At 58.9% G+C, this 23987-nt stretch overlaps 1 protein-coding gene across 3 annotated transcripts; it reads left to right on the top strand.

Annotated features, from left to right (window-relative positions):
* Window positions 1-7149: 7149 nt before the first annotated feature.
* On the top strand, window positions 7150-23129 carry LOC114229925 (deleted in malignant brain tumors 1 protein). Of its 3 annotated transcripts, none has more exons than XM_054729094.1 (11): window positions 7150-7190; window positions 9366-9425; window positions 11554-11610; window positions 14044-14070; window positions 14828-14857; window positions 15324-15474; window positions 16263-16437; window positions 17468-17652; window positions 19445-19839; window positions 20514-20783; window positions 22668-23129. In XM_054729094.1, the coding sequence occupies exons 2-10, from the start codon at window positions 9370-9372 to the stop codon at window positions 20761-20763; spliced, it is 1326 nt and encodes a 441-aa protein (XP_054585069.1). In that variant the 5' UTR covers window positions 7150-7190; window positions 9366-9369; the 3' UTR covers window positions 20764-20783; window positions 22668-23129. The 3 variants fall into 3 exon arrangements, with proteins under 3 accessions (XP_054585069.1, XP_054585068.1, XP_054585070.1); XM_054729093.1 differs by having other exon boundaries at window positions 22600-23129; XM_054729095.1 differs by lacking the exon at window positions 22668-23129 and adding an exon at window positions 22122-22137.
* The last annotated feature ends 858 nt before the right edge of the window (window positions 23130-23987 follow it).

Genomic DNA, 23987 nt, shown 5'->3' with positions numbered 1-23987 from the left:
GATGAGGGGGACAGTCCTCCTCACCTCCATGAGAAATCCGGTGATTTCCTGCCTTGTGTCATCCATACACCTGGCAGGACAGGATGTGCCTGCTCCTTTCCAGTGATGAAGATGAATCTTTAGGTGTTTCCAAAGTTGAGTGTCTTCCCTGGGGCATGGCCATGAGGCAGGCCCTGTGTCTGGAACCAGCCTGGGGCCTGGATCTGAGCATAGACATTGAGGAGGTGTCCTTGTGCCAGCTTACTCCAGCCTAGAGGTGTCAGGGGATTCCTTCAGGGCAGCTGGTCCCTGGGTGTTGGGCTTGGTATGTACCTCCCATCTGTGAAGACGGTGTCACCTGAGGGTTCTCCAAGATAGTGATGCTTGCGGGACATCCTGAGAGCACAGAGGTCCTTTGTGAAGGACAGAGAGAGTGGGAGAGGTGGCCAATGAATGGAAGGAGCCAATGAGGACCTTGGGGATGGGGTATTTGACTGCATGGAAAGCTCTAGAAATTTGTGTCAACTCCCAATATAAGAATGGGTAAAGGCTGAAAAATCAGTGTGCATATTGATTGACTCCATTTGGTGGGGTCATTCCCTGTTCTTTCTCTTGTGTCAACACCAGGGCCCTGGTGGCCTTTCGCACGCATGACATTGGCTTCCTTACACTGCACGGAAAGTCCTCAGACTCAGGGAGACAGGCGATGGTAGGGGCCAAAAGGGGTGGCTTTGGAAGGACTGAGTGTCCCGGTGTCCCTGTTGTGTGCCGCCAGAGGCCATATGCACGGGGTATCTCTGTGTGTACATGCTATGGGTCATCAACCTGGCATCTAGGCTGGGCACCTGGGAGCTTGGTGTCTGATCTTTTCTTCCCTCAGCTGCTCAGCCCTCCACATGCTGACCAGGCAAGTCCCGGCCACCTCTCCTGGTATGACCCTCTCCCTGCCCAACTCTGCCACTTGTCCCTCTCGAGCTGACCCATGGCTCCTTGAACCACATCTGGCCCAGGCTTTTGACCTCTGGCTCCTTAACTAGAGGGCAGGCGATTCCAAAGACTCCGTCTGTCCCTCCTCCTTCTCAGCTCTTATCAGATACTTGGTGGCCGTCCCAGGAAAGAGCGTCCGATGGTCAGAGAAGGTGGCACTTCCCTGAACGTGGCCCCATGACTCCAGGCTGAGGAGGGTTTTGTGGGAGAGTGGGCACTGAAGCCCATTGGCTTTCTAAAGATGGTACAGCAGGCTTCTGGCTTCCCTCCTCCTCTCACACCTGCCACACCCTGAGGCCCAGCATGGTCACATTTGCATCCCAAGAGGTCAGAGACAGTGCCCGGGGATGGCAAGTGAACACGTGATGAGGGTCCTCCGGGTACCAGGACATGTGATTCCCTCCCGGTTCAATCACCAGGCCCTGACTCTTTCTATTCAAGCTTCAGAGTCATGCCAAAGCTTCAAGCCCACCAGTGCTTGTCTGGCTCATGGCGGAGAGATGGGAAAGGTCTTCTGATGGGAAGAATAGGTGGCCAGAAACGTGGACGGTTGCGGCTGGTCTCTCACAGTCCTTCGGCCCACATAACCCAGCGGGGCTGGAGGCTGTGGACAGACAGGGAGCTCGTGTAGGAGGCACATGGGAAAGTCTCCGTGTCTGGCCCACCCTTTGGGGAAGGACTCCTTTCCAGGGGCCTCACCACGCCTTTCTCTTTGTTGTGTCTCCCAGACTCATGGACAACTCGTCCCAGAAGTCCACTCTCAAGTGCTTCTTCTGCAACAACAGAAGGTACACGACCCTTCCCCTTATCTGGGCCACACTCTGCCTCTGAATCCCGCCCGGGATGCAATATGACAGGAAGAGGCTCCACCTGGGCCATCCTCATTCTTGTTTCTTGGGGGTCGGGAGAAGAGGTTGGTCTCTGACTAGGTCCTTGTCTGACACGGTTGGCTGATTACTTTTCCCCAGTGGGCTTCTGGGAGGAGGCTAGGCCAAGACCAGCCACCATAGTTCAGTGGCAGCCCTGGAGGCCTGCTGGGACTTGCTGAGACCCCATTGCTGGCTCAGCCACAGGATCTGTGAGGCTCTGTCCTCTCTTGTCTGACCAAGGTGGATTGCCCCTGAGGGCTTTGCCTCAAGTCTGGCAGGACCATGGAGAAGAAAGAAGTGACTAAGGAGGCCATGGCCTTGGCTTGTCACTGGAGCCATGGAACTCTGCCCTGGGTGGCCCCGGGGAATGTGGGGGGGCAATCCTGCTGACTTCCATGGGCAATCCTGGGTCTTTCTACTTTGGGGCATCCTTAGACCTGGCATGACAGGATGTCTTCAATACTTTCCGTGTGATGGAGATGAATCCTTCGGTGTGTCCAAAGTTGAGCTGCTACCCTTGGTCATGGCCATGAAGGAGGCCCTGAGTCTGGAACCAGCCTTGGGCCTGGAGCTCAGCACCAACCTGGAGGAGGAGTCCTTGTGGCCCCAGAGCCAGCTCACTCTCCCCTGAAGGGTGTCTGGGGATTCCATCAGGGCAGCCGGTCCCTTGCTGTGGGGTTTATAAAGCACCTCCCTTTGAGGATGGTATCACATGGAGGCTCTCCAAGATAGTGATGCTAAAAGGACTTCCTGAGAGCACCGAGGTCCTTTGTGAAGGACAGAGAGATTGGGAGAGGGGAGGGGAGGTGGGAGATGGCAGGTTGCCTATGAATGGAATAAGCCAATGAGGATCTTGGGGATGGGGCATTGTGACCCCATGAAAAACTCTAGAAGTTTGTGTCAATTCTCAATGTGAGAATGGGTCAAGGTTGAAAAATCAGTGTGCACATTGATTGATCCTATTTGGTGCGGTCATTCCCTGTTCTTTCTCTGGGGTTAACACCAGAGCTCTGGTGGCCTGTCGCAGGCACGACACTGGCTTCCTTACACTGCACAGAAAGTCCTCGGGCTCAGGGAGGCAGGTGATGGGAGAGGACAAAAGGGGTGGCTTAGGAAGGACTGCAAGGTTCCGGGTAGCACTGTTGTGTCCACCCAAAGGCCATGTGCACGGGGTCTGCCACGTTTGTACCTGCCGTGTCTCAGCAATTTGGCATCTGCACTGGGAACCTGGGAGCTTGGTGTCTGATCTTTTCTTCCCTCAGCTGCTCATCCCGCCACATCCTGGCCAGGTGAGTCACGGCCACATCTTCTGGGATTTCCCTCTCCCTGCCCACCTCTGCCGGTCGGCCCTCTCCAGCTGACCAATGGCTCCTTGAACCCCATCTGGACCAGACTTTTGCACTTTGTCTCCTTAACTGGAGGTGGGGGGCTTCCAAAGACTTCATCTGTCTATCCTCCTTCTCAGTTCCCATCAGATATTTGGTGGGCGTCCCCTGGGAGAGCGGCCGATGGTCAGAGAAAGTGGCACTTCTATGAACGTGGTCCCGTGACTCCAGGCTGAGGAGGGCTTTGTGGGAGAGTGGGTACTGATGCCCACTGTCTTTCTGATGACGGGACAGCAGGCTTCTGCCTTCTCTCCTCCTCTCACACCTGCCACCCTGAGGGCCAGCATGGTCACATCTTCATTCCCAGGGGCAGAGACAGTGCCTGTGGATGGCAGGGAACATGAGATGAGGGTCCTCTGGGTACCAGGACATGTGATTCCCTCCCGGTTCAATCAGCACGCCCTCACTCTTTCTATCCCAGCTTCAGAGTCAGGCCAAAGCCTCAAGCGCACCAGGGGGTGCCTGGCTCTTATGGGAGAGATGGGAAAGGTCTTCTGATGGGGAAGACCATGGCTTGTCAGAGACATGGAGGGATGCGGCTGGTCTCCCCCAGGCTTTTGGGCTCGTTGACCCAGGGGAGCGGGAGCCTGTGGACAGGCTGGGAGCACGTGCAGGAGGCACATGACAAAGTCACGGTGACTGGCCAAACCTTTTGGGAAGGACTCCTTTTCTGAAGTCTCACCACGTCTTTCTCTTTGTTGTCCCTTGCAGGCCCATGGACACCTCATCCCACAACTCCATCCACAACTGCCTCTCCTGCAACAACAGAAGGTACAGTATCCTTCCCCCTCCCAGGGCCCCTCTCTGCCCTTGAATCACCCCTGAGATGGAACGTGACAGGAAGTGGCTCCACCTGGGCCATCCTCATCCTTGTTTATGTGGGAGGGGGCAGAGGAGCGTCTCTGTCAGGTCCTTGTCTGACATGCTTGACTGATGACGTATCTCCAGTTGTCTCCTGGGAGCAGGCTCAGCCTATACCCTCCCCAATGGCTCAGGGTCAGCCCTGGAGGCTCCTGTGACCTGCTGAGACCCCAGTGTGTGCTCAGCCACAGGGGCTGTGAGGCTCTGTCCTCTCCTGTCTGACACAGGTTGATTGCCTCTGAGGGCTTTGCCTCAAGTCAGGCAGGACCACGAAGAAGAAATAAGTGGCTAAGGGGGCCATGGCCTTGGCCTGTCCCCAGAGCCATAGAACTCCGCCCTTGTTGGCTCTGCGGGATGAGGGGGGCAGTCCTGCTCACCTCCATGAGAAATCCGGTGGTTCCCTGCCTTGTGTCATCCATACACCTGGCAGGACAGGATGTGCCTGCTCCTTTCCCGTGATGGAGATGAATCCTTGGGTGTTTCCAAAGTTGAGTGTCTTCCCTGGGGCTTGGCCATGAGAGAGTCCCTGTGTCTGGAACCAGCCTGGGGCCTGGATCTGAGCACAGACATTGAGGAGGTGTCCTTGTGCCAGCTTACTCCAGCCTAGAGGTGTCAGGGGATTCCTTCAGGGCAGCTGGTCCCTGGGTGTTGGGCTTGGTATGTACCTCCCATCTGTGAAGACGGTGTCAGCTGGGGGCTCTCCAAGATAGTGATGCTTGCGGGACATCCTGAGAGCACAGAGGTCCTTTGTGAAGGACAGAGAGAGTCGGAGAGGTGGCCAATGAATGGAAGGAGCCAATGAGGAACTTGGGGATGGGGCACTGTGACCCCATGGAAAACTCTAGAAGTTTGTGTCAACTCCCAATATAAGAGGGGGTCAAGGCTGAAAAATCAGTGTGCACATTGATTGATCCCATTTGCTGGGGTCATTCCCTGTTCTTTCCCTGGGGTCTAAACCAGGGCCCAAGTGGCATTTGCCAGGTATGACACTGGCTTCCTTACACTACACTGAAAGTCCTCGAGCTCAGAGAGGCAGGCGATGGTAGGGGACAAAAGGGGTGGCTTTGGAAGGATGGCGAGGCTCCGGGTGGCACTGTTGTGTCCACACTGAGGACATGTGCACGGGGTCCGCTCCGTGTGTACATGCTGCAGGTCAGCAATCTGGCATCTGGGCTGGGCACCTGGGAGCTTGGTGTCTGACCTTTTCTTCACTCAGCTACTCAGCCCTCCACATCCTGGCCAGGTAATTCCCGGCCACCTCTCCTGGGTTGTCCCTCTCCTTGCCAACCTCTTTCGGTCGGCCCTCTCCAGCTGACCCATGGCTCCTTCAACCCCATCTGGACCAGACTTTTGCCCTCTGTCTCCTTAACTGGAGGTGCGGGGATTCCAAAGACTCTGTCCATTCTCCTTCTCAGTTCCCATCAGATACTTGGTGGCCGCCCGGGGGAGAGCGGCCAAGCTCAGAGAAGGTGACATGTACATGAATGTTTTCCCGTGTCTCCAGGCTGAGAAGGGTTTGTGGGAGAGTGGGCACAGATAACCATTGGTTTTCTGAAGATGGGACAGCAGGCTTCTGGCTTCTCTCCTCCTCTCACACCTGCCAAACCCTGAGGGCCCATATGGTCACTTGTGCATCCCAAGGTGGGAGAGAAAGTGCCATGGGAAGACAGTGAACACTTGATGAGGGTCCTCCAGGTACCAGGTGATTGCCTCTAGGTTCAAGCACCAGGCCCTGACTCTTTCCATTCAAGCTTCAGAGTCAGGCCAAAGCCTCAAGCCCACCAGTGCGGGCTTGGCTCATGCGGGAGAGATGGGAAAGGTCTTCTGATGGGGAGGAACATGGCGGTCAGAGACGTGGAGGGATGTGGCTGGCCTCTCACAGACCTTCGGCCCCGATGACCTAGTGCAGCGGGAGGCTGTGGAAAGGCAGGGAGCAGGTGCAGGAGGCACATGGTAAAGCCTCGGTGACTGGCCCACCCTTTTTGGAAGGACTCCTTTCCTGAGGCCTCATCACGCCTTTCTCTTTGTTGTGTGTTCCAGACTCATGGACACCTCATCCCACAACTCCACTCACAAGTGCTTCTTCTGCAACAACAGAAGGTACACGACCCTCCCCCCCCCCCCACATGGCCACACTCTGCTTCTGAATCACACCCAGGATGGATTGTGACAGGAAGAGGCAACACTTGGGCGATCCTCATCCTTGATTCTTGGGGGACGGGGGCAGAGATGGGTCTCTCACCAGGTCCTTGTCCAATATGGTTGGCTGATGACTTCTCCCCAGTGGGCTTCTAAGAGTAGGCTAGGCCACGACCCGCTGCCATAACTCAGGGTCAGCCCTGGAGGCCTGCTGGGACCTGCTGCGACCCCAATGCAGGATCACCCTGAGGGCTGTGACGCTCTTTCCTCTCTTGTCTAGTGGAGGTCGATTGCCCCCGAGGACTTTGCCTCAAGTCACGCAGGACCATGGAGAAAATAAGTGGCTAAGGAGGCCATGGCGGGTCTAAACCAGGGCCCAGGTGGCATTTGCCAGGCATGACACTGGCTTCCTTATACTGCACTGAAAGTCCTTGAGCTCAGGGAGGCAGGCGATGGTAGGGGACAAGAGGGCCAGCATGGTCACATCTGCATCTCGAGGTGGCAAAGACAGTGCCCTGGGAACTGTGATGAGAGTGATCACACGTGATGAGAGTCCTCGGGGTAACAGGACATGTGATTGCCTCCTGGTTCAATCACCAGGCCCTGACTCTTTCTATTCCAGCTTCAGAGTCAGCCAAAAACTTCAAGCCCACCTGTATATGCCTGGCTCAAAGAAATAGATGGGGAAGGTCTTCTGATGGGTTGGAACATGGCAGTCAGAGATGTGGAGGCATGCGGTTGGTCTCTCACAGGCCTTCGGCCCACATGACGTAGTGGAGCGGGAGGCTGTGGACAGGCAGGGAGCACGTGCAAGAGGCACATGGGAAACTCACGGTGACTGACCCACCCTTTTGGGAAGGACTCCTTTCCCAAGGCCTCACCACGCTTTTCTCTTTGTTGTGTCTTCCAGACTCATGGATAACTCATGTCTCAATTCCACTCACAAGTGACTCTCCTGCAACAACAGAAGGTACACGACCCTTCCCCCTCCCAGGGCCCCTCTCTGCCTCTGAATCACGACAGGGATGAAACATGATAGGAAGAGGCTACACCTGGGACATCCTCATCCTTGTTTCTTGGGTGAAGGGGCAGAGGAGGGCCTCTGACCAGGTCCCTGTCTGACATGGTTGGCTGATGACTTCTCCCTCATGGGCTTCTGGGAGGAGGCTAGGCCAAGACCCTCCTCCATAGCTCAGGGTCAGACCTGAAGGCCTGCTGGGGCCTGCTGAGACCCTAGTCCTGGTTCAGCCTCAGGGGCTTGAGGCTCTGTCCTATCTTGTCTGACCAAGGTCGATTGCCACTGAGAGCTTTGCCTCAAGTCAGGCAGGACCGTGGAGTAGAAAAAAGTGGCTAAGGAGGCCATGGCCTTGGCCTATCCCTGGAGCCACGAAACTGTACCCTGGGTGGCCCCGGGAGATGCCTGGGGCAGTCCTGCTCACCTCCATGGGCAATCCTGGGGCATCTTACTTTGGGATATCCTTAGACCTGGCAGGGCAGGATGTTCCCGCTCCTTTCCCCATAATGGAGATGAATCTTTGGGTGTGTCCATAGTTGACCTCCTATCCTTGAGCATGGCCATGAGGGAGGCCCTGAGTCTGGAACCAGCCTCAGGCCTGAGGCTCAGCACCGACCTGGAGGAGGAGTCCTTGTGCCCTCGGAGCCAGCTCCCTCACCGCTGAAGGGTGTATGAGGATTCCTTCAGGGCAGCCCATCTTTGGTTGTGGAGGTTGTTAAGGATCTCCCATCTGTGAGGAAGGTGTCACATGGGGCCTCCAAGATAGTGCCACTGAAGGGACATCTTGAGAGAACAGAGGTCCTTTGTGAAAGACAGAGAGAGGGGGAGGGAGTAGAGGATATGGAAGTTGGCAGGTTGCCAATGAATGGAATAAGCCAATGAGGATCTTGGGGATGGGGCATTGTGACCCCATGAAAAACTCTAGAAGTTTGTGTCAACTGTCAATGTGAGAATGGGTCAAGGTTGAAAAATCAGTGTGCACACTGACTGATCCTATTTGGTGGGGTCATTCCCTGTTCTTTCTCTGGGGTTATCACCAGAGCTCTGGTGGCCTGTCGCAGGCACGACACTGGCTTCCTTACACTGCACAGAAAGTCCTCGGGCTCAGGGAGGCAGGTGATGGGAGAGGACAAAAGGGGTGGCTCAGGAAGGACTGCAAGGTTCCGGGTAGCACTGTTGTGTCCACCCAAAGGCCATGTGCACGGGGTCTGCCACGTTTGTACCTGCCGTGTCTCAGCAATTTGGCATCTGCACTGGGCACCTGGGAGCTTGGTGTATGATCTTTTCTTCCCTCAGCTGCTCATCCCGCCACATCCTGGCCAGGTGAGTCACGGCCACATCTCCTGGGATTTCCCTCTCCCTGCCCACCTCTGCCGGTCGGCCCTCTCCAGCTGACCCATGGCTCCTTGAACCCCATCTGGACCAGACTTTTGCACTTTGTCTCCTTAACTGCAGGTGGGGGGATTCCAAAGACTTCATCTGTCCATCCTCCTTCTCAGTTCCCATCAGATACTTGGTGGCCGTCCCCTGGGAGAGCGGCCGATGGTCAGAGAAAGTGGCACTTCCATGAACGTGGTCCCGTGACTCCAGGCTGAGGAGGGCTTTGTGGGAGAGTGGGTACTGATGCCCACTGGCTTTCTGAAGACGGGACTGCAGGCTTCTGCCTTCTCTCCTCCTCTCACACCTGCCACCCTGAGGGCCAGCATGGTCACATCTTCATTCCCCGGGGCAGAGACAGTGCCTGTGGATGGCAGGGAACATGTGATGAGGGTCCTCTGGGTACCAGGACATGTGATTCCCTCTCGGTTCAATCAGCAGGTCCTCACACTTTCTATCCCAGCTTCAGAGTCAGGCCAAAGCTTCAAGCGCACCAGGGCGTGCCTGGCTCTTGTGGGAGAGATGGGAAAGGTCTTCTGATGGGGAAGACCATGGCTTGTCAGAGACGTGGAGGGATGCGGCTGGTCTCCCCCAGGCTTTCGGGCCCGTTGACCCAGTGGAGCGGGAGCCTGTGGACAGGCTGGGAGCACGTGCAGGAGGCACATGACAAAGTCACGGTGACTGGCCCAACCTTTTGGGAAGGACTCCTTTCCTGAAGTCTCACCACGTCTTTCTCTTCGTTGTCCCTTGCAGGCCCATGGACACCTCATCCCACAACTCCATCCACAACTGCCTCTCCTGCAACAACAGAAGGTACAGTATCCTTCCCCCTCCCAGGGCCCCTCTCTGCCCTTGAATCACCCCTGAGATGGAACGTGACAGGAAGGGGCTCCACCTTGGCCATCCTCATCCTTGTTTTTGTGGGAGGGGGCAGAGGAGCGTCTCTGTCAGGTCCTTGTCTGACATGCTTGACTGATGATGTGTCTCCAGTGGGCTCCTGGGAGGAGGCTCAGCCTAGACCCTCCCCAATGGCTCAGGGTCAGCCCTGGAGGCTCCTGTGACCTGCTGAGACCCCAGTGTGTGCTCAGCCACAGGGGCTGTGAGGCTCTGTCCTCTCCTGTCTGACACAGGTTGATTGCCTCCGAGGGCTTTGCTTCAAGTCAGGCAGGACCACGGAGGAGAAATAAGTGGCTAAGGGGGCCATGGCCTTGGCCTGTCCCCGGAGCCATGGAACTCCGCCCTTGTTGGCTCTGCGGGATGAGCGGGGCAGTCCTGCTTACCTCCATGAGAAATCCGGTGGTTCCCTGCCTTGTGTCATCCATACACCTGGCAGGACAGGATGTGCCTGCTCCTTTCCCGTGATGAAGATGAATCCTTAGGTGTTTCCAAAGTTGACTGCCTTCCTGGGCCATGGCCATGAGACAGTCCCTGTGTCTGGAACCAGCCTCAGGCCTGGAGCTGAGCACAGACATTGAGAAGCTGTCCTTGTGCCAGCTTACTCCAGCCTAGAGGTGTCAGGGGATTCCTTCAGGGCAGCTGGTCCCTGGGTGTTGGGCTTGGTATGTACCTCCCATCTGTGAAGATGGTGTCACCTGAGGGTTCTCCAAGATAGTGATGCTTGCGGGACATCCTGAGAGCACAGAGGTCCTTTGTGAAGGACAGAGAGAGTGGGAGAGGTGGCCAATGAATGGAAGGAGCCAATGAGGACCTTGGGGATGGGGTATTGTGACCGCATGGAAAGCTCTAGAAATTTGTGTCAACTCCCAATATAAGAAGGGGTCAAGGCTGAAAAATCAGTGTGCACATTGATTGATGGTGGGGTCATTCCCTGTTCTTTCTCTTGTGTCAACACCAGGGCCCTGGTGGCCTTTCGCACGCATGACATTGGCTTCCTTACACTGCACGGAAAGTCTTCAGACTCAGGGAGACAGGCGATGGTAGGGGCCAAAAAGGGTGGCTTTGGAAGGACTGAGTGTCCCGGTATCCCTGTTGTGTGCTGCTGGAGGCCATATGCACGGGGTATCTCTGTGTGTACATGCTATGGGTCATCAACCTGGCGTCTAGGCTGGGCACCTGGGAGTTTGGTGTCTGATCTTTTCTTCCCTCAGCTGCTCAGCCCTCCACATCCTGGCCAGGTGAATCCCAGCCATCTCTCCTTGGTTGTCTCTCTCTCTGCCCACCTGTGCCGGTCGGCCCTCTCCAGCTGACCCATGATTCCTTGAACCCCATCTGGACCAGACTTTGGCACTTTGTCTCCTTAACTGGAGGTGGGGGGATTCCAAAAACTATGTGTGTCTATTCTCCTTCTCAATTTCCATCAGATACTTGGCGGCCGTCCCCTGGGAGAGCGGCCGATGGTCAGAGAAGGTGGCACTTACATATAGTCGGCCTCCTGACTCCAGTGAGGAGGGCTTTGTGGGAGAGTGGGCCCTGATGCACACTGGCATTCTGAAGATGGGATAGCAGGCTTCTGGATTCTCTCCTCCCTTCATACCTGCCACACCTGGAGCGTCAGCATGGTCACATCTACATCCCATGGTGGTTGAGACAGTGCCCGGGGATGGCAGTGAACATGTGATGATGGTCCTCCGGGTACCAGGACATGTGATTGCCTCCCTGTTCAATCACCAGGCCCTGACTCTTTCTATTCCAGCTTCCGAGTCAGTTCAAAGCATCAAGGCCACCAGTGCATGCCTGGCTCATGCAGCAGAGATGGGAAAGGTCTTCTAATGGGGAGGAACATGGCGGTCAGAGTTGTGGAGGGAAGCGGCTGTTCTTTTGCACGCCTTCTGCCCCGATGACACGGCACTGTGGGAGGCTGTGCACAGGCAGGGAGCAATGCAGGAGGCACGTGGGAAAGTCACGGGGACTGGCCCACCCTTTTGGGAAGGACTACTTTCCCGAGGCCTCACCACGCCTTTCTCTTTGTTGTGTCTTCCAGGCACATGGACAACTCATCCCACAACTCCATCCACAACTGCCTCTTCTACAACACAAGGTACACGACCCTTCCCCCTCCCAGGCCCCTCTCTGCCCCTGAATCACCTCCAGGATGGAACCTGACAGGAAGAGGCTCTACCTGGGCCTCTTGTGGCCTTGATGCTTTGAACTGACTCGGAAGCTGGAATAGAAAGAGTCAGGGCCTGGTGATTGAACAGGGAGGCAATCACAAACAAGGATGTGCAGGGCCATCCTTATCCTTGTTTCTTGTGGGAGGGCAGAGGAGGGTCTCTGACCAGGTCCTTGTCTGACATTGTTGGCTGATGACTTGTCTCCTGTGGGCTTCTGGGAGGAGGCTTGGTGAAGACCCTCCCCCATAGCTCAGGGTCAGCCCTGGAGGCCTGCTGTGACCTACTGAGACCCCAGCGCTGGCTTATCTTCAGGGGCTGTGAGGCTCTGTCTTCTCCTGTCTGGTTGAGTTTGATCGCCCCTGAGGGCTTTGCCTCAAGTCAGGCAGGACCATGGAGAAGAAATAAGTGGCTAAGGAGGCCATGGCCTAGGCTTGTCCCCGTTTCATGGAACTCTGCTCTTGGAGACTCTTGGGACGCCGGGGGCAGTCCTGCTCACCCCATGGGCAACCCAGTGGTTTTCTGCCTAGTGGCATCCTTACAACTATCAGGACAGGATGTCCACACTCCTTTCCCCGTGATGGAGAAGAATCCTTGGGTATGTCCAAAGTTGACCACCTACCCTGGGGCATGGCCATGATGGAGGCCCTGAGTGTGGAACCAGCCTCTGGCCTGGAGCTCAGCACCGACCTGGAGAAGGTATGCTTGGAGGAGCCAGCTCACTCTCCCCTGGAGGGTGTCTGGGGATTCCTTCAGGGCAGCCAGTCCGTTGATGTGAGGGTGGTAAGCACCTCCCCTCTGAGGCTGGTGTCACCTGGGGGTCTCCAAGATGGTGACTCTGAAGGGACTTTCTGAGAGCACAGAGGTTCTCTGTGAAGGACAGAGAGAGTGGGATGGAGCAAGGGAGGTGGGAGATGGCAGGTGGCCAATGAATGGAAGGAACCTGTGAGGGCCTTGGGCATGGGGCTTTGTGACCCCATGGAAAACTCTATAAATGGGTGTAACCTCCCAATATCAGAGTGGGTAAAGGCTGAATGATTATTGTGCACATCGGTTGACCCATTTGGTGGGGTCATTAACTGCTCATTCTCTTGGTCAACACCCCAGCCCTGGTGGCCTGTCCCAGCATGACCCTGGCTTCCATACACTGGACAGGAAGTCATCTGGCTCAGGGAGGCAGGTGATGGCAGGGGACAGATGGAGTGGCTTTGGAAGGACTTCAAGGTTCTGGGTGGAACTGTTGTGTTCATCCTGAGGCCATGTGCCTGGGGTTAGCTCTGTGTGTACAAGCTGAGTGTCATCAACCTCAAATCTGGACCGGGTACCTGGGAGCTTAGTGTCTCTCCATTTCTGCATATGAGTCACTGCAGTGAAGATGGCAGGCCTCCTCTCTTTGTCTGCATCCCAAGGCCAACCTGGTGGGACACCAATTGGAGAACATGTCAGCTCACTCCCATGGGTGCTAGCACCAGCTCCATGAAGATAAAGGGCGATGGACAGGCTTCGGTCCAGTCCTAATTCTGGGGACTGTTACCCCGAACACTAAAGGCTTGGCCTCTGGAAGAATTCGGAATCCCTCCCACACCTCAGAGCCTCTTTCTTCAGGGGACACCGGCGACAGTGAATTTTCTGGTCCCCTTCTAGGAGCTGATGCAGGTTTGGCTGTGAGGTGTTGAACGTTGGTGGCCGGTGTCAGGGCCGCGTGGAGTTCCTCTACCGAGGCTCCTGGGGCACCGTGTGTGATGATGGGTGGGACACCAACGACGCCAACGTTGTGTGCAGGCAGCTGGGCTGTGGCTGGGCCAGGTCAGCCCCAGGAAGTGCCTGGTTCGGGCCGGGCTCAGGGCCGATCCTGCTGGACGACGTGGGCTGCTCAGGGCACGAGTGCTACCTGTGGAGCTGCCCGTACCGGGGCTGGAACTCGCACAACTGCAACCACGGCGAGGACGCGGGCGTCATCTGCTCAGCTGCATCCAGTCTTGTGGCCTCCATTTTCGTGTGGCTTCCTGGAGTCAGGGCTCCTCTCACCCCAGCCAATGAGGAGAGGGGCCTATTCTGCTCCCATCGCCAGCAGGTTCCTGGTTCCTGGAAGTTTGGGGGTGGCTGTCACCTGGCCCCAGGCCGGCCCTCAGATAGACAGCGGCTTATTGTGCATTAACGGTGTAGGAAGAGACACCCCAACCTCCTTTTTGGGGGAAGAGCCCCGGAGGTTACACTTACCAGGTAGCTCCTGTCGGCCGCTCCCCGCAGCATTTCTCAGGCCAGGAGGGGACACGCAGGAGCCCCTCTGTCCGCATCCTGAGGGGCTCATTGGGACTCACCCTGGGCCCTGAGCCTGACCCCGCTGCTTCTCTTTCTCACAGCTTCGCTTGGCAACATGACCACCCCAGGTGAGTCCCGCGACCCAGGCTTCCGGAGAGTCCCCCCGGCCCCCGCTTTGTTTGCAGTAGGAGACGGTGGGCTCCCGGGAAGCTTCTCTCTCTGATGCTCCGGGTTTGCACAGCGATCCACCGAGTGCCCAGGACGCTGCTGTCTCTGCCCTCTGAGCCCCGCCGCCGCTGCCGGGTCCCGGAGAGGCTGAGGGAGAGGATTGGTCCAGCAGCGTTTCAGGGGCCAATAACCATCCAGGTCAACCCGGGGCGAATGGTGACCTTTCTAGAAACAGGGCCGAGTAGAACCCTACAGATGCTCGTCCGTTAACAAATTCCTTCACGCGACTGTCCATGGTGGAGGTGCCCGCAAGTGCGCCGCCTCTCTCCACCTGCACCCCAGCTCCCCAGCCCGCCCCTGGCACCCTCACCCGCCTGCGTGCACACAGCCAGCCTCCTGCTCGCACACACGCACTCTCCACATGGCCCCTGCCAGCCGGATAGCTTCTGGTTTGCGTGTGTGTGTGTGTGTGTGTGTGTGTGTGTTTACATGTAAACTCTTTATTGTTTGAATTATTACATGTGTCTCCCTTCCCCCCATTGACCTCTCCCCGGCCGCTCCCACCTCCTCCAGGCTGGGAGCTCCGGAGGGCGAGACCTGTGGCCAGTGTCTCGCTGTGGCCCAGGGTGGCCCAGGATGGCACAGAGCGAGAGTGCGCTCAGCGGTTGCGCCAAGGACGGCAGGAAACTGACCGTGATCTTTCCTCTCTGTCCGCAGGGCCTCACTACACCACCACCAGGCCAACGGGTAAGCCCGGAGCTCCCTCCCCTCCGTGACCGTGACGCTGGGCGAGATGGCGGGAATGGCGAGGGGTGGCTTCCTTCCGTGTCCCTCAGCCTCAGGGACAGGCCACGCTGGGGCCACCACCTGTTGGGTTTCTGTCTTGGGAATTGTTTAAAAATGCCCCTCTCTTGCCCGGCCAGCATTGTTCAGTGATTAGTGTCGACCTAGGAACCAGGAGGTCAGGGTTCGATTCCCGGTCAGGGCACAGGCCCGGGTTACGGGCTCGATCCCCAGTAGGGGATGTGCAGGAGGCAGCTGATCCATGATTCTCTCTCATCATGGATGTTTCTCTCTCTCCCCCTCTCCCTTCCTCTCAAAATCAATCAATAAAAAAAATTAAAGATAATACATAAGTAAAAATCCCCCCACCTCCCCCTGCGGTGAAGCGCCGTGTGCTCTGGGTCACCAGCATCTGCATCTGTCCCGGCAGCCGAGGCGGCATGCGGGGGCTTCCTGTCCCGGCCCTCGGGGCGCTTCTCCAGCCCGTCCTACCCCGGGAGCTACCCCAACAACGCCCGCTGCGTGTGGGACATCGAGGTCCAGAACAACCACCGCGTGACCGTGGTCTTCAGAGACGTGCAGTGAGTGGCGTGCAGAGTGGCCGCGGGGCCTCTCGGGGGGACCTCGGGGACGTGGGGAAGGGAGGGACAGGGCAGGCGCCGTGGGAGAGAGGCTGCCCCTTGGCATTCTGCCTGTGGGGCAGCCTTGGCAGTGGGGCCAGGACATGGCCTTGGCTTCCGGTCAGTGTGGTCACGACTGCCCAGTGTGGCCACAGGACATCACTCGACTTTCCCGAGCCTCAGCCAAAAGAGGGATGAGCCGGCGGCGTGGCTCAGGGATTGAGCGTCCACCTAGGACCCAGGAGGTCATTCGAGTCCCAGTCAGGGCACATGCCCGGGTAGTGGGCTCCATCCCCAGTGTGGGGCGTGCAGGAGGCAGCCCATCCATGATTCTCTCTCATCATTGATGTTTCTCTCTCTCTCCCTCTCTCTTCCTCTCTGAGATCAATAAAAACATATTTTAAAAAATAGATGGACAAGCCATGGCCCAGTTGGCTCAGTGGGTAGAGTGTCAGCCCTCAGACTGAAGGGTCGCAGGTTCGATTCACGGTCAAGGGCACGTACCTGAGTTGTAGGCTCGGTCCCTGGCCCAGGTCAGGTTGCGTGTGGAAGGCAACCTATCTATGTCTCTGTCACACCGATGTTTCTCTCTGTCTCGCACCCTCCCTCCCACTCTCCCTAAAAGTCAATGGGAAGTGCCCTCGGGGGAGGATTAACAAAACAACAAACAAACATCTCTTTAATTGGAGTGCACACCCGGTGCCCATGTCCGCAGGCTGGAGAGCAATTGCAACTACGACTACATCCAGGTGTTCGACGGCCCCGCCCTCGGCTCCCGGCTCCTCGGCCGCGTCTGCCACGGCTCAAGGGACTCCTTCACGTCGTCCTCCAACTTCATGTCCATCCGCTTCGTCAGCGACGGCAGCGTCACCCGCAGCGGGTTCCAGGCCGACTACTACTCCCGCCCCTCCAACCACAGCACCAGTACGTCCCAGGCTCTCCCGGGCGGGGGGCCTGTCCCCCGGCACTCCCCTCCCCCCCAGCATCTGCAGTGGTGGGACAGCAGACCAGAGCCGCCCGGCAGGTCCCCGGGCCGGATCTGCCGCCGGAAGGGACCAGGGGCGCTGGGTCTGGGGACTCTGGCTGCCCAGACACGTGGGCCAGGGCCAGAACTGGGGTGGGCGGTGCCAGCCTCACTATGGTCAGTCGGCAGAGACAGGGCAGGTGCGAGAGGATGCGCTGAGTGGACGCCATGCCCAGGGCGGAGGTGGCCCTGGCGGGAGGCCTGTGACCATCCAGAGTGAGGGGCACCGTGACCGTGTCCTGAGACCTGGCACGTGTGGCTGCCGCCTGGAGGCCCCTGTTCGCTGCGCCGGGCCCAGCAGAGGCTGGTGGCCACGAGTGGAGCTGTGCAGGGGACGGACGGACGGACGGTGGCCGGCGGGCAGGTGCTGTCCCAGCCCTTTTCCGTCGGGACTTTCAGCCCTGCCGGCTCCACGGCCCACGGACCCTATTTCACAGCGTCCCCACGATTCCACCCGAGCGTCCCTTCACTCTGCGGCTCACGGTGACTGGCGGGACTCCTCCTTCCACATCCGGCCTCCATTTCTTTTGTTTTTGTTTTCCTCCTCTGAGGCTATTTGTCCATTGATTTTTAGAGACAGGGGAAGGGAGGGGGAGAGACAGAGAGAGGGAAACATCCATGTGAGAGAGACACATCGATTGGTTGCCTCCATGAGGCCGGGGATCAAGCCTGCCACCGAGGAACTTGCCCTTGACTGGATTCGAACCCGAGACCCTTCAGTCCACGGGCTGACGCTCTACCCACTGGGCCACACCGGTCAGGACCTGCGTCCATTTCTCCATCCGTGTGCATAGGGCACCTGGGGGTGGTGAGAATACCCTAATGTGGACCACCATTGTCAGCCCCTCGATCGTGTGCACGGGGCGGGGAGTGGGGGGAGCCCCCGGTGGGTGTGGGGCGCGCACTGACCCGGCTGCCCTCCGCCCCCAGAGCTGCTCTGCCTGCCGGACCGGATGCAGGCCAACGTGAGCAGGAGCTACCTGCAGACCCTGGGCTACTCGGCCAGCGACCTGGTCATCCCCCGCTGGGAAGGCGTGCGGCCGTGTCAGGCCCAGGTCACGGCGAGCCAGGTGACCTTCACCATCCCCTACGCGGGCTGCGGCACCGTCCAGCAGGTGAGCCGGCCTTCCCGTGCCCTCCCGGGCCCGCTTCCTCCCGGCGACGTCCCCGTGTGTCCTGGATCCTGGGGCCCCGGGGACGGGATTGTGTCTGTAAAACCGGAACGTGATCGGGGTTAAGGCATCCGTGTCCCTCGCCACTTCCAAACCACAGGGAGGCGGCGGCGGGCGGTCTCCCCACCGTCCAGGCGGAGGGGGCCCGGCAGGCTGCCCAGCACGTCCATCGTCCCAACCACGGCCGCCGCCAGGGCTTCGCGGGACCTGAAGCCCCACGGCTGGGGGTGGGGTGAGGGGCGGGGCCCCTTTAGGGGAAGGGGTGCAGGCACACCCCCTCCTTCCTCTCTGTGACATGCCAGGCGGCCTCACCGTTCAGGGTCCCCATGGAGGCCATTATGGCGTTAGTTTGGGGCTCTTTCTTGCATAAGCGCCCCCCCCCCCCCCCTCCCCCCCCCCCCCCCCCCGACCTGGGAACTGTGACCCGGCGAGGCCATGGCCTCTGACCCTCGGAGCCTCTGGAAAGGGAACCGCTTCCCCGTCTACGCTGGCCACGCCTCACCTGTGCTCGCCTCACTGGAGCCTCCAGGGCCTGTTCACCTGCTCCTCTGGGCCGTTTGGGGTATTGGGCAGCGACCCTTGACCTCCCTCCTCGCCCCCCCTCTCACCCCGTGCTCTGCTCGGCTTCCGTCCCGTCCCTGTCATTGTCTGTGGATTCTTACGATGCTGCTGGCTGCTCCGGACCAAGGCAACCTCCTTGGCTTGAGAGCTCACAGGCCACCAGGCGCAAGGCCTCGTCCCCAGAAACATCACCCTGACCAGGTGGCGGGCACATCACATGGGCCGGAGACCGACACCCCGAGAATGTGCTGCGGGCTGGGAGCCCCGGTTGGAAATGAGCCTTCGGTCCAGGAGGGACAGGAAGTGCTCCTGTTATCATGCCAACCCAGCTGTCTGTCTGAGCTCAGGAAGCCCTGCCCCAGGGACTGGCTGCTGTCTGGCTTTTATTTTTTTAACTAGAGGCCTGGTGCACGCAATTAGTGCACAGGGGTGAGTGTGCTCAGCCAAGCCTGCACCCTCTCCAATCTGGGATCCCTCTCACAATCCAGGAATGCTGGCTCCCAACTGCTCATCTGCCTGCCTACCTGATTGCCCCTAACTGCCCTCCCCTGCCAGCCTGGTTACCTCTAACTGCCCTCCCCTGCCAGCCTGGTCAACCCCTAACTGCCCTCCCCTGACAGCCTGGTCACCCCTAACTGCGCTCCCCTGCAGGCCTGGTCACCCCTAACAGCCCTCCCCTGCCAGCCTGGTCACCCCTAACTGTCCTCCCCTGCTAGCCTGATTGCCCACAACTGCCCTCCCCTGCTGGTCTGGTCACCCCTAACTGCCCTCCTCTGCTGGCCATCTTGTGTCCACATGGAGGCAGCCATCTTGTGTGTTGGAGTGATGGTCAATTTGCATATTACTCTTTTATTAGATAGGATATGATTTTATTGATTTCAGTGAGGAAGGGAGAGGGAGAGAGAGAGAAACATCCCATGATGAGAGAGAATCATGGATTGGATGCCTCCTGCATGCCCCACACTGGGGGTGGAGCCCACAAGCCGGGCCTGTGCCCTGACCGGGAATCGAACCGTGAGCTCCTGGCTCATAGGTCAACGCTCACCACTGAGCCACGCCGGCCAGGCCTGGGAGGGTTGTGAAGCGCGTTGAGTCACTTACTTCTGACTCTGACAAGAGCAGCAGAGAGATCCTCCCGCAGGGCGTCTGCCTGACCCCTCTCCGCCCCTCCCAGCTGGACAACGACACCATCACCTACTCCAACACCCTGCAAGCAGCCAGCGCCGTCGCGAGCGGCGTCATCCAGAGGCGGCCGAGCCTGCACCTCCACGTGAGCTGCCGGATGCTGCGGGACACCTGGGTGGACCTCATGTATGTCGCCAACGACAACGCCGAGGTCCAGGAAGTGCAGTACGGCCACTTCGCCGTCAACATGTCCTTCTACACGTCGCCCTCCTTTGCGTATCCCGTGACCTCTCACCCCTACTACGTGCGCTTGAACCAGGACCTGTACGTTCAGGCTGAGATCCGCCGCGCCGACGCCTCCATGGCCCTGTTCGTGGACACCTGCGTGGCATCGCCGTCCTCCGAGGACTTGGCCTCCGTGACCTACGACCTCATCCGGAGCGGGTAAGCCGTGTCCTCGTTGACCTGATAGCCCACCACAGGAGCCAAGGCCTTGGGTCCTGGGAGCTCAGCTGAGCCGTCAGGGTTCCGCTCTGGTCAGCGCACAGGGAGGGGGCGCCTGACGCATGGAATGGTTCCCCGGGGTCACCAAGCCAGTTGACTGTCCACGGGATGAGGCCCCAGGTGAGGAGCTCCAGGCACGCCCTGGCGACACAGGACATGGGTGTGGTGGGAAAGCTTTCATTTGGAAGCAGATCGAGATGGAGATGCCAGACCCCCCAGCTCTACCTTCTGGGGTGCAGTGGCACCCCTCAAGCCAGTGTCCACCCACCAAGTGAGCAGGAGGACGCCCACATCAGCGGCTGTTGGGAGGATGAGTGAGAGTGTAGATGGGGTTTGGGCAGAGATGATGCATGGCGGGCGGTCCTCAGCTGTCGTGGCCAAGGGCGCGGCATATCACCCTAAATCAGCTGAGAATGGACGTTCTCACCATCCTGGTTCCAATCACGCTCCAGGGAAGACGTGCAGGGGGGGTAAGGGGGGACAGGAAGTGGGGTGCGGCAGGGGGCGCAGGTGGGGTGCAGCAGGAGGCATGGGCGGTCGAGTCCCACGCCCAGTGCATCCTGGTCGGGGCGGCCGAGGCCCTGAGCGCTGACGGGCGCCCTCTCTCCTTGCAGGTGCGTGAGGGACGACACCTACCAGGCCCTCCCCGCGCCGCCCGGCCTCGCCCGCTTCCGGTTCCGCTCCTTCCACTTCCTGCGCCGCCTCCCCGCCGTGTACCTGCACTGCAAGGTGCTCGTGTGCCGGGCCCATGACCCCGCCTCCCGCTGCCGCAGCGGCTGCCAGCCCAGGCCCAAGCGGGACGTGGGCGCCTACCAGGAGCAGGTGGACGTGGTCCTGGGCCCCATCCGGCTGCAGGCGCCATAGCCAGGAGAGGAGAAGCCTGGGTAGGTAGTCGCCCTTAAACGCCCCCCCCCCCCCCCCCCCACCACCCGCCGGGGTTCAGCCGTGACCTGGGGGACTCGGGAGGTCCCGGACGTGTCTGTGGGGTCAGGCTCCACCGTGCGGTGGGCATGGACTGTGGGTCGGGCTGCCAGGCTGCGGTGGGCGATGCAGAGCGCAACTAGCCCCTCGGCCGCCTTCCTCCCAGGGCCCTGGTCTACGAGGGATGCATGTGGGGTCCGGCCTAAGCGGGGGGCGGGGGAGGGGGGGCGCCTTCATTCTGCCAAGGGCCATTTAAAACTTTTAAAAATATATACATTTTTATTGATTTCTGAGAGGAAGGGAGAGGGAGAGAGAGAGAGAAACATCCATGATGAGAGAGAATCATTGACCGGTTGCCTCCTGCATGCCCCACACTGGGGATGGAGCCCACAACCTGAGCATGTGCCATTGATCGGAATTGAACCTGGGACCCTTCAGTCCGAAGGCTGATGCTCTATCCACTGAGCCCACCTAGGAACCATTTGGGTCTTGTTGGCGTCATCAGGGCCGTACACAATGATCTACCAAAGACCAGCGCTCCGTCTGGTCAATCCTCTCACGAACTCACCCTGATGCCCCGGCAGGGCCAGAGCCAGTGATTTCTCGGGCCTTCAGCGGCCTGCAGGCGGGACGTCCCCCAGCCCTGGCCTAGAGAGTCCGGACCTTGGACGCAGACACACCTGACCTCTCACCTCTGGGTTCTGACCTCCTGAGCCTCACTCCTCGTCTGTCAGACACAACTGCCCCGCCCTCCAGCCTCCCATCAGGACATGAAGGGCTTGTGGTGGCTTTTGTTAGTATCATGGACGTCACCGATATTAACACGCCAATGACCACATGGTCAATCGTGTCTGCCTTAACCCCCCGCAGTCCCGGGGGAAAGAAGTGGGGTCCAGGCAGGGCTGTGAGGGCGGGTGTGGGGAGCGTAGCTGTCAGTGGCCTGTGTCCCCTCGAGCACAGGTTCATACACCTCTGTAGCTCTCTCTCCTCATGTCCCCGCTCAGGCTGTCCCACGTCGGGCCCATTTCGGGTCTGTCCTTCCTTATCCATTCATTCTACGCCCACTGGAGGCATGCTGGATGCCGGGAGACAGAGAACTAAAAGCAGATCAAGGCTGGCCGGCGTGGCTCAGGGGTTGAGCGAGGACCTACGAACCAGGAGGTCAGGGTTCGATTCCCACTCAGGGCACAGGCCCGGGTTGCGAGGCTTGGTCTGCAGTGGGTGGCATGCAGGAGGCAGCCGGTCCGTGATTCTGTCTCATCATGGATGTTTCTCTCTCCCTCTCCCTTCCTCTATGACAGGCGTCCTCAAACTACGGCCTGCGGGCCACATGCAGGTGTTTTTCCTGTTTTGTTTTTTCACTTCAAAATAAGATTTGTGCAGTGTGCATAGGAGTTTGTTCATAGTTTTTTTTAAACTATAGTCCAGCCCTCCAACGGTCTGAGGGACAGTGAACTGGCCCAGGTGGTGGGTGCAGGGGCTGATGGGGACCCTGCTTGCTCCTCTCCTCCCCTCTCTTCCCACGGGCGCCACAGTCACTGGGGGCCCGAGTTCCCCTGGCCTAGGACCCATGTACCCTTTTCCCAACTGGTCTGAAATGTTCCAGCTCCCCCACCCCCATCCACTGGGAACCTCCAGCCACATCGAACCCCAAACCCTCCCCTGGCTCCTGAGGCTGACAGGACATGGTGATGCTCCTGCCTGCCCTCAGCCGCCCTTCCGTCAGGCCTCAGTTTCCCTCTCGGCACTCCCCGCTCTCACTCCTCTTCCTCCCACCAGCCAAGCGGCTCTGACAGCATCGCCCTGCCTGTGACCATCACCCCACCTGTGTCCTCTGTCTCCGCCAGCTCGTCCTGACCGACATCCTCTCCGCCCCCACCTGCCGGCCACAGCCGGGCGCCACCGCAGCGCTGCCACCTCTCGGGGTCACATGGGAGCACACCCCTACCTAGGCCCTCAGTTGCCTCTGACGCTGCAGTGTGACCTAGGATTGCACAGGGTGGGGCTCCGATCCGAGGGCCCTGGGACCCTGAGGACAGGAAGCAAGGGGTGCCGGAGCCTCATGCCCAGCACACTGCCCGCTCTGCCAGGCACAGGGCAGGTGGCTGGGGCGGGGGTGGGAAGTCAGGGGCTGGGCGCCAGGACTGAGGGTCAGGCTCACAGGCACGTGTCAGGGACCCTCGGGGCAGCCCTGAGCCACACCTCCCGCCGTGAGCCTTTCCCAGGGGACGGCCTTCCTGGCCTTTTAGAACCCGCTTCTCAGGCCGCACCTGCCCTGCCCATGTCGTGGACAAGCTGAATAAAGGGCATTTTCACAGCAAGTGTTGGTCTGGTCATTGTGGGGGCTCCCCTAAGCCCTGGATCCCTGTATATTGAGCTAAGGAGGGGGAGGGGGTCTTGGGCTTCCAGAACCTTCTCGGGGCTGGAGATGGTGTGCTGGTGGGTGCTGGTTCTCCCCAAAGCAGGAAATGGGCTAGAGAAAGACCAGCGTGCGGGCGCCACCACCATTCCTGGAGTCCGGGACCAGGCACAGAACAGACTGGCACCTCGATGTGGGGAAAGGGGGGAACAATAAGAGAGAAACCAAAGAAGTCGCAGACCGATGGGCAGAGCCATGGGTAAGGCCATAGCGGGGAGAGGGGCTGGGCAGAGGGGGAGGAGGGAAGCTGGGAGATATCTGTAAGGCTATCAACAATAAAAATCTATTTAAAAATGGGGGCAAAAACCCAAAAGACAAAATTTCAAAAATAGCCTATCTAATAAAATACTAATATGCAAATTGACCATCACTCCAAGACACAATATGGCTGCCCCCATGTGGCCAAAGATGGCTGCCCCCATGTGGACACAAGATGGTCACCACAAGATGGCTGGCAGGGAAGGGCAGTTTTGGGCAGTTGGGGGAGACCAGGCAAGCAAGGGAGGGCAGTTGAGGGGAACCAGACCTGCAGGGTAGGGCAGTTGGGGGGGACCAGGCCTGCAGTGGAGGACAGTTGTGGGCGATCAGGCCAGCAGGGAGGGCAGTTAGGGGTGACCGGGCCAGCAGAGGAGGGAAGTTGGGGGTGACCAGGACAGCAGGGGAGGGCAGTTTGGGGGGAACAGGCCTACAGGGAGGACAGTTTAGGGGGACCCAGGCCTGCAGTGGAGGGCAGTTGGGGGAGGGGACC

Source organism: Eptesicus fuscus, chromosome 17, assembly GCF_027574615.1.
Source record: "Eptesicus fuscus isolate TK198812 chromosome 17, DD_ASM_mEF_20220401, whole genome shotgun sequence".
In the NCBI taxonomy this organism is placed as follows: Eukaryota; Metazoa; Chordata; class Mammalia; order Chiroptera; family Vespertilionidae; genus Eptesicus; species Eptesicus fuscus.
Note: the sequence above shows the minus strand (reverse complement) of the source record. Positions and strands in the feature narration are given on the sequence as shown.

What these genes read in the sequence shown, in the direction of transcription:
- LOC114229925 (XM_054729094.1), top strand. Translation starts at nt 9,370, where the DNA reads ATGGACACCTCATCCCACAACTCCATCCACAACTGCCTCTCCTGCAAC. An exon ending in GTGGTCTTCAGAGACGTGCA is followed by an intron (nt 15,475 to 16,262) that starts GTGAGTGGCGTG and finishes GACTACATCCAG; the next exon opens with GTGTTCGACGGCCCCGCCCT. An exon ending in TACGACCTCATCCGGAGCGG is followed by an intron (nt 19,840 to 20,513) that starts GTAAGCCGTGTC and finishes CTCTCCTTGCAG; the next exon opens with GTGCGTGAGGGACGACACCT.